This window comes from Colius striatus, chromosome 5 (assembly GCF_028858725.1).
Source record: "Colius striatus isolate bColStr4 chromosome 5, bColStr4.1.hap1, whole genome shotgun sequence".
NCBI classification, from domain to species: domain Eukaryota; kingdom Metazoa; phylum Chordata; class Aves; order Coliiformes; family Coliidae; genus Colius; species Colius striatus.
This window is the reverse complement of record NC_084763.1, coordinates 25,809,103-25,825,516: the sequence shown is the minus strand read 5'-3', so window position 1 is coordinate 25,825,516 and position 16,414 is coordinate 25,809,103. Positions and strand designations below refer to the sequence as shown.

General features: G+C 38.1%; 1 protein-coding gene across 5 annotated transcripts in view; it reads right to left on the bottom strand.

Annotated features, from left to right (window-relative positions):
* Positions 1–16,414, bottom strand: part of RAPGEF5 (Rap guanine nucleotide exchange factor 5) — a 166,001-nt gene that overhangs the window by 34,627 nt on the left and 114,960 nt on the right. For all 5 annotated transcript variants that reach the window (XM_061997261.1, XM_061997258.1, XM_061997259.1 and 2 more), the window contains one exon: positions 1,756–1,834. In XM_061997261.1, the coding sequence (XP_061853245.1) occupies positions 1,756–1,834 (79 nt within the window). The remainder of the gene's footprint in view (positions 1–1,755; positions 1,835–16,414) is intronic.

The window sequence follows — 16,414 nt, the reverse complement described above, 5'->3', positions numbered from 1 at the left end:
TGTTGAGTCATATCTTTTCCACAGAACTGGGAATGAACCTTTGTCCTACACATCAATGCCAATGTGAATGTCTATGGGAAGCAGGACAATGCATCATTAACAACAACAAAAAAGCCAAGCACAGGAAGTCAGATTTCCACCCCCTCTCCGAGCACAAATTACACTATCAGCAGAAATAACATGGGGAAAAATTTTTAAAAGGTGAAAGAATCTATTTTCACCATTGTTCTCTTTTCACAAAGCAAAAACACCAAATGACAGAAGATATTCACTTTGTATATTGTTCCTGTCCTTTTCTATTCCTTCTTTTATTAGGTAAAAAGATGACATTTTCACCACAAAAGGTAAAGAAGAAAAAAAAAGAAAAAAGAACAGCAAGTTCATTTAACAGCTACAAGTTCATTCAAACAATGTACCACAGCCTATGGAAGTAATTGGAAATATAAGAAAAAAATCCTTTATATCAGAATGGGTTAGATTCATATAATGTATCATATGATAAAAGGAGCAGAGATTGTTTATTCTTTACTTTTACTTATTATTTACTTTTTCTTACTTCACATAATCTCAGAATTAACATATAGGTCTTGCTAGGTTTTAAGACCACTTTAAATGTTATTTTGCAACAGTTACAAATAGAGTATGTAAGATTGAACTGCTGCTATGAGTTAGGTGTCCATTTCAATATATCCTTCACATATTCTTGTGTATGTTTTGGACACAGATTTACTCAGAGGCAGCTTTCGCTTTATAAGTTCAACTTCAGAGCAGGAATTTTCTGCTTACTGATTTCTCAGCTGTAAAAATTCTAAATGTTTTAAAAGGGGAATGTTTGTGTATATACACATATACAGGTACTTACAGGCACATGCAAATTAGCAGAGCTCATATCCAAATTTGCATTTAATGTTTCCAGTTTGAATATTGTCCTCCACAACACGTAAGAGGAGTTAGGAAAACAATATAACCTGAACTTTGGGAAGCTATATCTGAATCAAATTCCAAGTATCATAAAACCTTATGAAAACTGGACTGCAGAAGAAGGGCTCCTGAAGGATCAGCTAAACCAGTCCCTCCAAGTCCACCTTAACTAGTCCACTCTAAGGGAGGCTCCTATACTAAGAGACCATACCCTTTGTTAACCTTGGAATATATTTTGTGGTGGTTTCTTTTTAATATTCTACAATATCAAAGATTCTACCGTCTCACACATTTTCCACTCCAGTGCTTCTTTTTTTATGTAAAAAATATACATATATTTCCTAGTATCTAACACGAAACTGTCTTACAGCAATTTAATCTCACTGCCTCTTGTCCTATCTAGCACTGATACAGGAACAGATTCTTCGCTTCCTCTTTAGGTACCTGAAAGATTGTCCCACTTAGAGTTGCCCTTTTTTCAGTAAAACAAATCCCATTCTTTTCAATCCTGCTTTGTACTGGTAATTCCCACTGCTTTCTTCTGAAGTTTCTCCTATTTGTTCATGCATTTCTTTGGGTGTGATGCCAAAATCTCAGGTGCAGTTCACCTCCTAAGCATGCTGTAGTAAATATTAGACAATTGTTATTTCTTCTCACCATTTTTACAAACAACTCAAAATCATCACACAGGATTATATTTCAATAACATCAAAATGCAAGGAGAAAAACTAATCATCCCAGGCATGCAATTTACTACATTCAGTATAAGGTTTGACAATAGATAAGCCTAAGTGCGGGTGGCCCATATTAACACAACATTTAATAAAAAGATATTGCCTCAGAAGTGCCTGGCATAAGTCATCAGTTGTCATGAAGACTGTGTATGTGAGAAGGAAGTCATCCAGTAGAGTTTCTGCAAAGACAAAAAAAGCCCAAGCTGTAATACATTAGTGAGAGGAGGAAGAGAGTCAAGCGAGAATAGGACCTTTTCCTCTCCCAAAAAAGGCTGAAGTATACAGAATACATCAAACTTCTAAGTTTAAATACTTAACAATATGCTGCCACTGCAGAGATCAGATCCTTCATTTAACAAGCACATTCTCACAAACATGCACAAAATAAGCCACTGTTCAGGAATCAGTAAGAGTCCTTATCACAAACACAACCATCCTGATGGGCTCTACTGCATGCAAACCAAGCTTTCCACCAGCTAAGTTGTTCTGAAAATTCAGAAGAAAAGCTCTTAGTGATGGGAGAGAGAGACCTGTGAATACCAAGTACCAATTAACATCTATGGGCAGTAGGTGAGAACCATGAAATAAATAGAATCCAGTCTTTAGCTGGTTAGTCTTGTGGCATCGCTGTAAGTAAATTTTCTAACAGGTTTATTTAATTACAGGTTTTCTTCTCCACCTGGTTTCTATCAGTTTTACAAGACAGTACTTGCTAACAGACCATCCCTACTCACTGCAGCTGTGGCACCTCAAGTTGTCAGAACTGCCAGTTCAGATCTCTGTAACACAGCAGAAGGCTGAAAGGACTGGGTTTGCTCTAGGATGAGAAGACTCAGGGGTAACCTTCTGGTAGTCTTCAACAACTCAGCAGCAGAGGAGAGATAAGACAGAGCCAGACTTTTCCTGGAGATGTGCAGCAAAATTATGAACAGTAATCACCAGAGATGGCAACAAAGGGAAATTGTCTAGATATAAGGGACTTTTTTTGCTTGCTTCTGTGAGGCGGGTCAAGCACTGGGACAGGCTGCCTAGACAGACTGCAGAATCTCCAACACGGGGTATATTCAAGGACTGCCTGGGCAAAGCTCTGAGCATTTTGGTCTTACTGGACCAGCTTCAAGAAGTGGTTGGACCAGATGCCTTCACATATCCCTTCAAACTGGAATTATTCTACAGTCATTAAACAAACTTGCTTTCAGTTTTAGTAAACTATCACATATGATGGGTGACCTAGGAATTAATTTGTATTTGGTTCACAAACAAAATCTTTAGTTTTCTGCAAATACACAAGAGAATTATGTTGCTCTTTTTAACCTCAAAGTAAAAATGTCTGTGTTTGGGGTTTTTTTTTCTTCTCAAAATGGCACCATTTTCCTCAAGTTTTGCGGAGTTCCTGTTCACCATATTTCTTTGAATTCCAAGAGATAGACTTTGTTCTCTTTTACAAGAAAACAGGTTTGCACCATCTGCTTTATCAGATAACAGGAACATGAGCAAAGGCTGAACAATAACAGAAGTAATTCTCTATACACTTCAGAGCAAAAAATACCTTACTGCTATAACTAGTTGTTACTAGCTAGTACCAATTACTTAGTTGAAATTTAAGCGGTTAATTTACAGCCGCAAAGACTAAGAGCCAAACCATACTTCACATGAGAAAGATAAGGCTCAGCCTTCATTTCTGTATCCTGATTTTCTTGCTGTTTGTTTGTAATCTGCTTCAGTCCAAGCTAGTGCTTGTGTATAAGTGTGCAACTAAGAATCCCAGCAGCTTTTCACATGAAGGCTGCAACTGCACAATAATTTGGACCAATTTTAGTTACAGCTGTCTTGGACCTCCTTGTCAGTAAATTATTGTCTTCGTAGCTGTGGTGCAGGATGGCAGTAAGAATTAATCCGTGTATCATTCAAAGCCAGATATCACACGGATATCACAAGGATGGATAGCTAATGACATCCCACCCTGCGAGCACAGGATGCAAAATATCTCCATTGTCTGTAAAAAAATAATCTACCTAGCCAGATCAATGCACTTAACATAGCTGGTCTAGAAAGAATCCTGAACTAAAGGCACATCGCTAAAATCTTCTTGCATTCAGGAACAAAACAATTAATTCTTTATATTTCACCAGCGTTGTTAACAGTGGAAAGTATCTCCGCATAAAAAGAATATTTTGTCTGAGCAAGCAAAAAGACATTGTGAACAGCTTGTTCTCTGTCTGAAAGGTCATCTATTCATTCTGTTGCACATCTTTTTGGATGATACAATGCAGCTATTAAAGTTGGAGGTTTCACAAACATTTATTTGGAAATGGCTGATCTTTGGAGTCAAAAATTGCTTTTACTTCTTCACTAAGCTATATGATTGCACAGTGATATTTGGGAAGTCAGAGACATTTAAAACAGATTACTTCTCCAGCTTTCTACACTCTACAGGTGATATCTGAGTTTCAGCAATACATAGCTGAACGTTCGAAACAAAAAATTAGGTATTAGCTGGAGCAAAACTGCAATGCTTATTGAAATTTTGCAATTGTTCATAACAGTGTGACTTTATCCTACTAATTGGTGTTAAAATATCAGTTTAAAAGTTTATTTTTATTACTTGATCAATTGTTTTCCAGATGCATATCTTCAATTCTTCCAGCATCCCATATGTAGGAAGAAAGTAGGAAGAAAGGTTGGTTTTGCTATGATTGGAGGGCTTTTTGCATATTTTTTTTGCAAGAGCTATGCTGAAGATGCTACAAATGCAATTCTGTCTCAACCCACCCCTCAAAGGGAAAATTAAAATTGTAGGATTGTTTGGATAACTTTCAAATGTTTTTAGGCCCTCTGTTCATCTCCTCTCTGCATGCTCAATCATATACCAGGCAACCCACAGTGTCTGGATCTAACCACCTTATGAAAGCAAGGTATATCACTCAGCCAACTTAAAAGTCCCGTATACAGATGCACAGTGACTTCTATTTTCTTTTAAATGCAGAGGAAATGCTAAGAAGAAAAATTAATAAAATTATTATTCCCATAGCTTGTATATAGGCTAGATCTCTTCAAATTGCCTCTGAATTTGTTTAGAAGTTTAAACCCTAAAGGAATGTTTTGAGCAAAAAAAGTCTGGATTTTACATGTTGTCCATTAATAGCACCACTCATCCATTAAATTACTTTAAAAAGTAAGCAATGAAAGCACTTTTACTAGATTAAATATCTATTACCAGACATCACCTAAAGACTTTACAGTAATATTAATATTTTTAAATGCCTGCATTGGCTTGTAGGTATGTCTCTCAAGTCCTACTCTTCACTGTAACTATCTTCTCTATTTTTCCATAAATGCACTGTAATTTAAAATCATTTCAGAACTTTTTTTCATGTTATAGCAAGGACACAAAATCTGAGGTTGTACTGACTCCTCAAAAATAATGTATTCAAAACAAATACAAATTGCACACTTTTCAGATACTTTTGGACATTAATACACATCCATAAATAGGGATTTGCTGGTGTTAACCTGCAAGCAGAGAGAAAGGCTAATCCTGAGAGAATTTATTCACAGAAGATTATTCATTTTGTTACTAACAGCCACTGAGAGCAGTAAATTTGAATGAAGAAGGGCTCTAAGTGTACAAGCTGGGCCGATAATTATGAACATAAGTCTGTGTTTTTTCCATTTAGTCACATTTGATTTAAGAGTTAAAAAACAAAAATAAGGTAATTCCAGTCAAATAATTAATTTTTTACAGTGCACCATACCCCCACTCAGAATGGCAGTGAAATGCATACCTCTCCTTTTAAACTTTACTCTCGGTTCCAGCTTCTACAGAAATTTGTGACCATTTTCCTCATTATTCCCTAGTATTTGTAGCAAACAGAGAGAATAAAATGCACAGTAATAGTTGGAAAAGAAAAGCTCCCATTGTCAGGGAAGTCTTTGTGCAAAAGCCTGTGATGCTATGCTAGGGTTTTTTTAATTTCTCTTCTTCATGAATTTTTTATTTAATCATTCTCTTCTAGCCATCAATCTAATTTTTCTTTGTTTCTCACAATTTTCCTTTATTTGGCTAAGCAATTATTCCAAAGTATGCAATTTGCTTGCAGCTATGGAATATTTCATTTCAAAGACAATATCAACCATTTTAAAGCTTCATTAAAACATGCAACAGAACCAGCATGCGTTCAATGGACTCCTGTTCTTGCAGTTCTTTGGGGGCAGCCTGAGGCAGCAATCTCACCACACCGAATGTGTGCAAGTACCGTAGGCATAAAAATAATAAAAATGCAGCCACTGTGCTTGCTTGTTATTAAATAATCAATTCACATCAGCTTCTGCTGAGACAGTTTCTTGTGGGCTGTGCACATCCCCTCCTTTCCATGGGTAGAATAAGGCAGCATGGTCACCAGCTTTACCATGAGCAGTTACTACCCCACCCTCCTATCTTTCTGACATGTACAAGACCTTTTGCAAGATACATTCAGGGTGGCTGAAGGACAGAAAGAGCAACATATAGACATGTTGTGTTCTTAGACCATGAATCATCCAGGGAACTGGTGCCTTCAGATGGTAATTAAAGGACTCAGCAATATGAGAAGTTGCAACTGTATTGTATGTATGAGGCGATGACAGTCAACAGCAACAATGGTCTATTTGCTGGAGAAGGGGCATCTAGAGTCCCAGAGATGGTAAATGGTCATATATTGGGCTAAACAACCCATCATATACTCACATACATAAAAATTCCCTGCTGCTTTCCATGTGCCCACTTACCTATCTAACCAGATCATACTCTTTCTCTCTGAGAGTGCAACTCTACAAATATTTACGTGATGGCACAATTGTAAATGTGAGGAGGGTAGCATGGGTTTCTCATAGGGGTTTACACACCAGTTTGATTTTTCAGTGGTTTCTTTTCCCCCTTCTCCACCGTTTTCTCTAGGCAGAGTATCAATTACTAAGCCTTAAGACAGAAATGTAGCGAGAAATCATCCATGATGCACACTTAGCAAATCAGGACAGGCACCATACCTCATGGTGTCACCATGTCTAACATCTGTGAGCTCTTCACAAACTTGAGCGCTTTCTTAAACTACCACAGATACGAGACATCAGGGGATCAGACTCATTAGTAAATTGTCATATAAACATGAAAAGAGACTTAATCTAAAGCAAATATCTTCATCAAATCAAGTACAAGTTAAATTCTTTTTATTAAGTGCATTTAAGGACAGTTTTTTAAAAGCAAATATTTCACTGTAGCTGTCACATAGAATGAGTAAGAAAGGAAATGAAGTATTCCAGTGCTATAGATACATATCACTAAGTATGCATCTAGAAATTTGTATATCCACATATACATTGAATAGTATGCCACATAGTACTAGTACACCACATTTATTAGTACGCGTGTGCACCAATCAGTGTCTTTTAGACCATCACAGCTCAACCAATACATTATAATCACGTTCAACAGTTCCAGCTGTATTCAGAATACACCTATTGCTCTATTCCTAATCCTGTCCAGCTAAGCCATATATAACTATTCCCAAACCAGCCCTGAGTCATTAATCCATTTACGCCCACAAGAAGAGGCAACTTGAAGACAAATTCCAGTTTGCCCTGGTTTTCTGATTAGTCTGTGACATCCTGAATAGTTTTGGGTTTGTTGCTTCTCAATGGCTACCACAGAAAGAAAAAAAAGGTGAAAAAAATGCCAAAGAAGTTCTCCCACTTTTAGAGACAAACTGGATTGCTGAAATGATAAGAATCCTTCTCTTTTTCATATCAAACTTTACAAAGCAACTTTTTACATCCTCTGCTTCCCATTTTATCACATTCCTGTTTCCACGTTCTTTCTTTTCTATTACATGCTTGTTTAAATACAGACAAAATAAAGCTATGCAACACCAGGCAACAAAGACGATTTTGGATTTGCAACACAACAATCTCTTTTCTTACAATAGCATGTCTTACAAAAGGTAACTTCCTCTATACAGAGCAGTATAAACATATAGACTACGTGCATGCAGACTCTATATTCCTTTATCGGCAGAAGGTCTATGTCATGTACCGTTAGTTTGGGAGTGAGTACTGATAGTGAAATCTATTACACTGCAAAGAAAAACAAGTAATCCCTTTTATTTTTACACCTTATCACCATTCTGAACCCAAATCTCTCTTCCACTTTGCACTGAACAAATCCATTGTGAATGACTGGGCAAGAATTAAAGATTTAAGGGGTTTTCAGACTTGTACTGCACACTAAATCGGATTATAAGAAAATATAGATAAAGTACTGGAATGCCAAGGCTTTTTACACTTTATGCAAAGCAGCTACTCAGCTTTCTCCAAGAATTTTCTGGAGGACACCAAACCTGTATGGAGGCTGAAGAAAGAAACAACATTGCCTGAATGAACAAACCACTGGAATTCACAGTTAACTTGTAGGTTAAAACTACTCTTACAGCAATTTTGTATTGTCAGTTCAGCAACCCTTAGCCACGTTACACAGCTGTTGTGGTCTTCACTAGTAGTATGAGAGGATTAAACTGAGCAAAAGGATGAAAATTCATGTACTAAATTAAAAACAAAACAGTTATTCTGTAAACTCTCTGCTTTCCAAGAGGAAGAAATTGCTAAATGCCCACCCTGCTCAATTTCTCATTCAGAAACATACCAAACAAGATTGTAAGACCTCCATCCTGAAGCATGTTAGAGAACCTGAGTGTAATGGATTGGTGGGCAGAAAGTAGGAACTCCAACAGCATGAAATGCAAATGGAGGCTACACACGCTTTTCAAACATCAATACAAACTGAGTTTTGTGCAGTAATGAAATCTCTTTGGTGTTTCAGGTAGGGCAGTTTTTCAGAAAGACAAAAACTGAGAGAGAATTGTATTTTAGACAACATACAACAAATTCTAATACTCTTTAGCTATGCCATTTCCCATTTGTGATTATGGCAAAGAAAATGGGGTGACCATATGGTCAGCTCCTGACATCCACTTATGTTCAAAAACTTACCAGTTTTAGTCAGAATTCTGAATTTAAATCACTAGTAACTTCAGAATTTCCGTAGATGAAGTGCTGAGGAACATGGTTTAATTGGAGGCTTGGTAGTGTGAGGTTAGTGATTGGACTTCATGACCTTAGAGGCCTTTTTAATCAAAATGATTCTATGTTTGGTTTTACATTCACTGCATCATCCCTACCTTGCAGGATAATTAGAAAGGCTCATCCTCCAAAGTATATTTGGGGGGCGGGAACAAAACTACTTTGGGGTTTCTATCTTGCTGTGGATGACTGAAAAGCTGGCTTCAATAATCTTAATGCACCTCGTGACTTCAAAGCACACACTGGAAATACTTTTTTTTTTTTTTTTTTTTTTTACAGAAAACATTCACTGATGGGGTTAGCAACACCCTAACTGCTCAGAAACAGTTAAAACTCGCATTTCTCACCATGAGCAAGAAAAGCAGCCCTATGAGATGGGGTTACAGCTGGGCAAACAGACAGATGAGCTCCCTGTGTCTGAGTAAAATGGATGCTGATTACTTACTATTCTATAGGAAATAGACAGTTTTTGCTACTCAACATATTCACTCAGTTCAAATTTAACTAAGTGAAGATTACAGCAGAGCATTTTGAAGTTTTTCAGCCTCCCAGTTCTGAAAGTTCTTGCCACCCTTCTTACTCCTTTCTGTAAAATGAGGAAAATTCTAATCACACTTTAAGGCAGACACTGCTACATTTAGACTTTTTGCATGTTTTGGTTCACATAATACTATGTAATGTTCTGAAACCTTTCAGCAACAAAAACACATGTCCAGAGAACTATAGTTGTAATCAGAAAATTGGTTGTTCTGCAGAAATGGAAAAACAATTTGAGGGCAACTCTTCAAAGACAGGAGTTTCTCAGTAATCTGTAACTCAACAGAGATTTACTAAAAATGTCAGGATGTGTCCAAGTATAAACAGTAAATGCAAATTGCTATCATTACTGTCTCATCTAGCAAGATATTGCTCACATCTGAGAGGATGCCGAGCAATTCCAGATCTCCCCTACACTCAGCAGATAGCAATGGCTCTCAGGACCTTGCAGGACTAGCCCTTAATTCAAAATCAAATCCTTTAATAATGCTAGGCCACCATGGACACAGCATGAAGCGAAAAACTAAAATTATGTTGAGAAAAAAGGTCAATGGAAAAAAGAACATCGATATATAATTTGCTGCTAATGTATTAAAACAATTATAGTAGTTATGTCATCTAACCACCGAAGCACCAAGAAATCAATGCACAAAGGAATAAAGAGCAAGCTATTTATTTATGGCACTAGGTTAGAAACAGAAAATATATAAGGGCATGATATTTAACCTGAACAACCACATTTTTTATTAGAACACAAAAGTCAGAACTAGGAACAATTTCTAAGGTCATCTCCCAGACATTTCTGGCAGTATTTTAACATCTGCAGAATGAATCAAACACATTCTGTCTGTTAAGGTCAAAGATCCTCCTAAAGCTGCATTCCAGTTGCTGCTATCACATGTATTGGAGCAGTTTCACATTTTGTTTGAGGGACAAAAAACTCTGAAACGACAAGCAGAGAGCAAATGTCAAACTTATCTAGCTTTAATGAGGCATTAATTTTTCCATATAAAAATCTAAAGCTTCCTCCTCACCCCCGCCTCAGGTAGGAGGGAGCCCTGGTGATTAATGTGCCACTCTAATGGTTGGGGTTGTCTGAAATTGTTGGACAAAGCCACTACTCCATATACATTTCAAAGTATTAGAAATATTGCCTATGGCAGCCACCCAAAGACTATTTTTGTTAAAAAAAGCCCTTGACTACTGCAACTAAAACACTCAAGCTTTCTATGTTGTGAAACTTCACTTGACAGGAAACTGAGGTGTCTATGCTAAGGTGAGGTCTTCAACACAAGCCTTGCTGCAGAAGGCAGCCAGAATCAGGCACCTCTCAAAGTACTTTAGGTGAAAAACCCATCCTCTTTTTCATTGATTCTTTAAAATAAGCCAGCCAGGCCATGATTGCTTGAAGCAGCAGAACAGAAGATAAAAAGACTTAATGGTTCCCTTTCATCCTGCACGGAGTCAAGCTCCCTTACGGAGCAGAAGAGATGGGCATTACAGCACGCTGCTGCTCTGTCCTCTGGGGTTTTCACCTCCAGCATGCACTTCAGTCACTAGCAGGTCTCAAAGAAAATCTTATGAGCAAGTGCAAGGTGAACTTCTACTTTTCTGCTTCTGTCTTGCATGTGGACTACAGTCTCTTCTAAAGGCATCAGAAGAGATGCTACGTTCTCCAGGTTGGTGTCCTCAATGATATGACTACCAGGTGGCACTGAGAGCTGTCACTGCCTCAGTGAGGCCAGGAGGACCTTCCGTTGCACAGTGGCAGCACAGTCATCGCACATGGCCATCCTCCAGCAAGAGTAGCACACAACAATCACTCATCTCCTCTGCCACTGTGAGCCTGGTCCTACCAAGTGGGTACTCTAGAGTGCTCACAGATGCTCAAGCCTTTTCCCAGCTCCACCATTTAAGCCTAAATGGAATATTAAAATTAGACTAGACATTTGATTTTCAGAAAGTTAATATAAAGCAAGATATACTTAAGCTTCATTCTTTCCATCTTTGCTGTCCAGCATTTGTAACATACTGAAGAATAACCAAATTTCAAATTTAGCATATCCTTCTCATTGACAAATGGGAAAGCTGCTTCTAGGAAACAGTAACCTTCAAATCTAATTATATATAAATACATAAACACTGTAAAAAAAGGTGGTGAGTTCTTCATTTCTAGGTCTTCAACTTCTGATATTTTAAGAACATGAACCCAAATTTTCTGTTTACAACCCCCAAATAACATTTTTATATATTAAAAAAAATCTTAAGTTTTATTATTTTCAAATACATTCAGACTATAGCTGAACAACTTCAGTATCTAATGAAAAGCTCTGAAATTCACTGTTTTGGACAATATCCAGTCCAGCAGTTTACAGTGACTACAGTAGAGTGATAAGAATTCATTCCATACTGGTAGGTAACATGGATAAAGGACAGGTCAAAATACATGTGGCAATGGCACATCTAAACCTCTGCAGGTCGTGTGCAATGCCTAAGCTTCATTGCACATTATCCCCATCAGCTGCTGCTAACTGCTTTCCATTCCAACCAAAGAGACAGGTCCCTTAAGGGAAGAGAAATGTATGGAACCACACTGTGTATTTTTAAAAGTGTTTAGCAAGAAGCTTTGATCTATTATTTTTCCCCTACAAAGCAGCAAGGAGCTATAAGAAGAATCTTTTTTGCCCCTGGGAGCCAAATTACCATAAATATGCTAAGCAGTGCAAGATCCCCAACATGTGGCACTGGAGCACGTGCAGTAAATATCACAGCATCTCTTCAGGGAAGCCTAGCACGATGAAGCCTCCACTGGTAAAACGCTTCTGTAGATTTGGCAGAACTGCTTACAAGGGGAATGACAGTATTTTCATCTGAATGAAAACAGCTGGATTTGGTCCAAATCTCTGTGTAAGATGGCAATAAAACATACTAAACTAACACTTCTTCCAGCATGTAGAAAAGCAATGCACTGGGTCAAGTGGAGGGACATTTTTGGTGTATTGGGCCACAGACTAGGATGGGGTCTTGCATACACAATGGTGGCCCACAGTCATTTAAACTCAAAAGCAGTGACTCACTTGCCGAGATCTTCTGGCATATAGGGGCAAAATGCTCAACAAAGGTGTTGCATGGCTGCAATGTGTTACAGGCTTTGCTGGGCTGGGAGGAAGGAATATGTCTTGCAAATTGCCCAGGGGACTCAGACAGGGATTAGCATACCGCAATATCTCTGCAGCACTGAAGGATGCTACTTCCAGCATTTTGCCACAGGCTGTACAATACTTCAGGCTGATGGCCACACATTTCTCAGATACCCCAGAAATAACTTATGTGATATTTAAATACCTACAATGCACAGCAGAGACCTCCTTGTACTGGGAGGGAGATGGAAGAAGGGCCATGATACCAAAAAGAATGTGAAAACCAAACAGGGCCATACAGGGGATTTCCACATCTGCTTTCCTCCCTTTTCCCCAGGGCAGTGAAGTATGGCTTCACAGCATAAAACCCAAACAGCAAGTATCACAGCACTCAAGGCAGTTGCATTTTGCTTCCTCTAGTTCTGAATATGTTCCAAAAAAACTGATAAGTTTCACGACGGCAGTGTTAAAACACAATGTTAGATTAATTGTAGACTTATTTACATGGTATATGTCCTCAATTTCTGAACATAAAATTGTACATGCTATACTGAGACATCCAAATCATTCCAATGACAGGTTAACATGTTAATAAGACAGATTTCTCCTTATTTCAACTTAATGGAAGACAGTAATTAAAAAAAAAAAGCTTTGTACATAGCCTATGTATGTATTAAGAACATCTAACAACCTGAGACTGTCACGTTTGTCAGTACAACCCCATACAGACAGTAGAATGAGAGAAGTAACAAAGGCTCTTGTTTGCACAGTTTAAAGATCATATAGAGGTAAGATATGAGCAACAGACATTATCTAGAGTTCAAGCTGCTTGTATCAAAATACTTGCATGGGCACATATGGCAGCAGAATTGTGGTTTTGCGCAAGGAGCTGTGGCTTATATTTTCACTTATTGGAGAGCTCAGCATTAGATCCTCAATTCAGCTGTACCATAACTATTCAGGGATTTTATTTGACAGCATTGCTTATTTCAGTTAAATAAAGCAGAGCTATTAAGCAATTACTGGATGAAAGCCCTGTAGGGGTAATTTTCTAAAGATGTATATTCATTTTTGCCATTCTTTTGGATTTTTAGTGCTTTTATTTAGTCACAAAAAAAAACCCATGCAGAACACAACTCTCAGATAGGCATAACTTTAGACTGGCACAGTTTACCTCTCTTTTGTTTGTATCTTTCTTTTCCAAGCAGAAATTGTTTGTTCGGTTTTTACCCTTCATCAATAGTGCCAGCTGTTCCTCGGACTTCCATGGGGCACAGGGGACTCTCCTTGGCCGAGATGTTAAGCCCTAACTTTCTGCACAAGCATACACAAATCCAATGCAGAGTTTAGAATAACAGTAAAAATGAATAAACAGCACTAACAGAGAGGATCCTGTATTAAACTGGGCCTTTTGCCTCATCTATTCCATGACAATGTTTCATCACTACACATAACAACTGGCTGTGAGTAGTGCTTGCTGCCATCTTTCATTTCTATAGCTCATTTTGGTCATCACTGCCAGCACAGTTCTTATAAAACATGCCTTATTTTTCCAGTGTACAGAGAAAGGAAGGCAAACACAGACTCAGCAGATGTGAAAGATACCTGCCAAGGCTGAGAGTACAAACCCAGTGTTCTGACCCCCATTCTGCTCACATGACCACAGATCCGTGCAGGCAAAGCCAGTGCATTTGGCCTCCTGACAGTGAGACCAACATGAGTTTGACAGTGATCCCCACTGCAAGTCATCTTTCCCTATGAAATTTCCGAATCCTCTTGAAATTAAATAGGTTAACAACAGCATATTTTTTACTTTCCTTCAGCATTTATTCTTCTTTTTCTTATTATTCTTTTTCTTTCCCAAAGGAAAACTTCTTTTTACTGTCCGTCCAACTGTCCAGTCAGCCTTACTTTCCTTTATACCTGCAACCTCTCAACATGTTGACAAATTTCAATAAAATTTGAGACGGTGCAGTAAATCTCAAAGATGCTATGTTCCAATGTGTAATGGGGAAAGGTGCATTTGCAGAAGAGAGACAAAGAACTGCCCTGCTGAAGTAAACACTGCCATTAAGCACAGTTATATTTGTAGACAGAAAATAACTTGGCCAAAGGGGATGTAGTGTTCGCACCTCAAGCTGCTGTTGGTAGGACTCGGGTTTTTTTATTAAAAGGCAGTCTCAAATACTGGGACTACCTAGCAGCACTGAAGTATCCTCCTTATTCACAATCCTGCAAAATGTGTCCACACCTAGTTATTCAAACAAGGCTTCCTACCACTGCTGTTGCCATCTCTCTGCTGCTTGCTGGGCCTTCCTTTAGCAGACCCTATAAATTCCCAAGGCAGAGCACTGTCTCTTACTTTCTGTTAGCATAGCACCAGTCAGACACTGTGGCTTCTGAATGCCTGCTATATGTCAAATGATAACTCATTATCTTGTTGCAAATAAAGGGGTTTTTTTTCATTGAAGTGTCTTGCTTACTCCATTAGTCATTAAAGTCAATTATAAAACCCCATTTCTTTTTTTTTCCTTACTGAGAAGCAGTATCCTTTCTATATTATCTCTGGCTAGTCCATGGAAAATCATCAATTATGTGATGACAGTCTCAGACTGCAATCACTCATCCATGGCTACAGCTCAGTAGACACTTCTTGGTGTAACACTAGCTATAGCTTCTTTCAGGTTACAAAATAGTATATATTTCTTTATTTCTACTAAAGACTGTCAGAGAAGGTAGCAAAGCATCTTAAAGGAAGGCTCTTCAGCTAGCTAAACACTTTCTATATAAAAATATATATTTAAAAGCAATTTTCCAAATCAGTTTTTAGAAACACATTACCGATGATAGTAAATACACAGGAGCTGGAATCAATTCCATTAGGACCTGCTGTTTTAAAGACACAGCAGTCCACATCCCAGAAGGACAATGAAGTATAATGTGCAAGCTCATTTAATCACTGTATCCAATTACAAGGAGGAATAAATCATCACACACGCCTATGCCTGAATTTTAAAAAATAAATGAATCATGAATAGTCATGCCAAACGCTGTGACTCTCTGGATTCACAGATTAGCAGGGGAAGTGGTGCATTCCCTTCCCATTTGAAATGACAGTATCCAAAAACTATTAACAACATCTACTTATTTTAATATAAATATAGAAGCTGCCCTTTTTTTGTTCAGTTTGGAGCTTGATCATACAGAGCTGCCATTCTCTGTAATAGGGAACACAAAATCCTGACAAACATTGACCTCAACAGAGCTTGTATATGGTCTCACAACAGACTTTCCTAGTCCCTCTGCCCTGATTCACATCCAGGATTCCCCTAAGTCACAAGGGTTCAGAAGAGGAGATGGCCTTCTTCCTAACACAACAAATAGTAGCACTTTGGGCAAATGCTCCTGCCCTTTGTTGTAAACTCCCTTACCTGAGACCTACATGACCGTACCCTGTAGGAATATATGGATGCTCCCCATTTGTCAAGGAAACCCAATACAGCAGTTTCCTGCAAAGCTGATGGCATTTCCATGTTTTTCTGACACTTTTAGAAAACTGATATTAAAGATTTATCATTCTTTGAAACCAAGAACATAGTTGGAATGTCACAAATTGTATTTTACTAAAGTTGCTTCCCTGAACAAATTTCTAGTCCTTTAAACTGAGATGTTAAATGCCCAATGGCCCATCTGCATGTTGAAACCCTCAACAGAGAAGAGTAATCAGATTATCATTACTACCAACACAATCTGTATGCACACATCAAAGAAAAAAAAAGTTCAACATATTTACTTAAGCTGCACAAGCAATCTACAAGATATGCTGAAACTTGCCCAGAGAGATGGGCCACCACACTGGAGATTAACAAAATTTGTCTCGATCCCGTGACACTGCACCAGGACAGACCTCAGGAAAATGCTTTCTTGCTGCTTCGCAACAGAAGAAAAATATTTGGGGGGTACTGAAGGTCT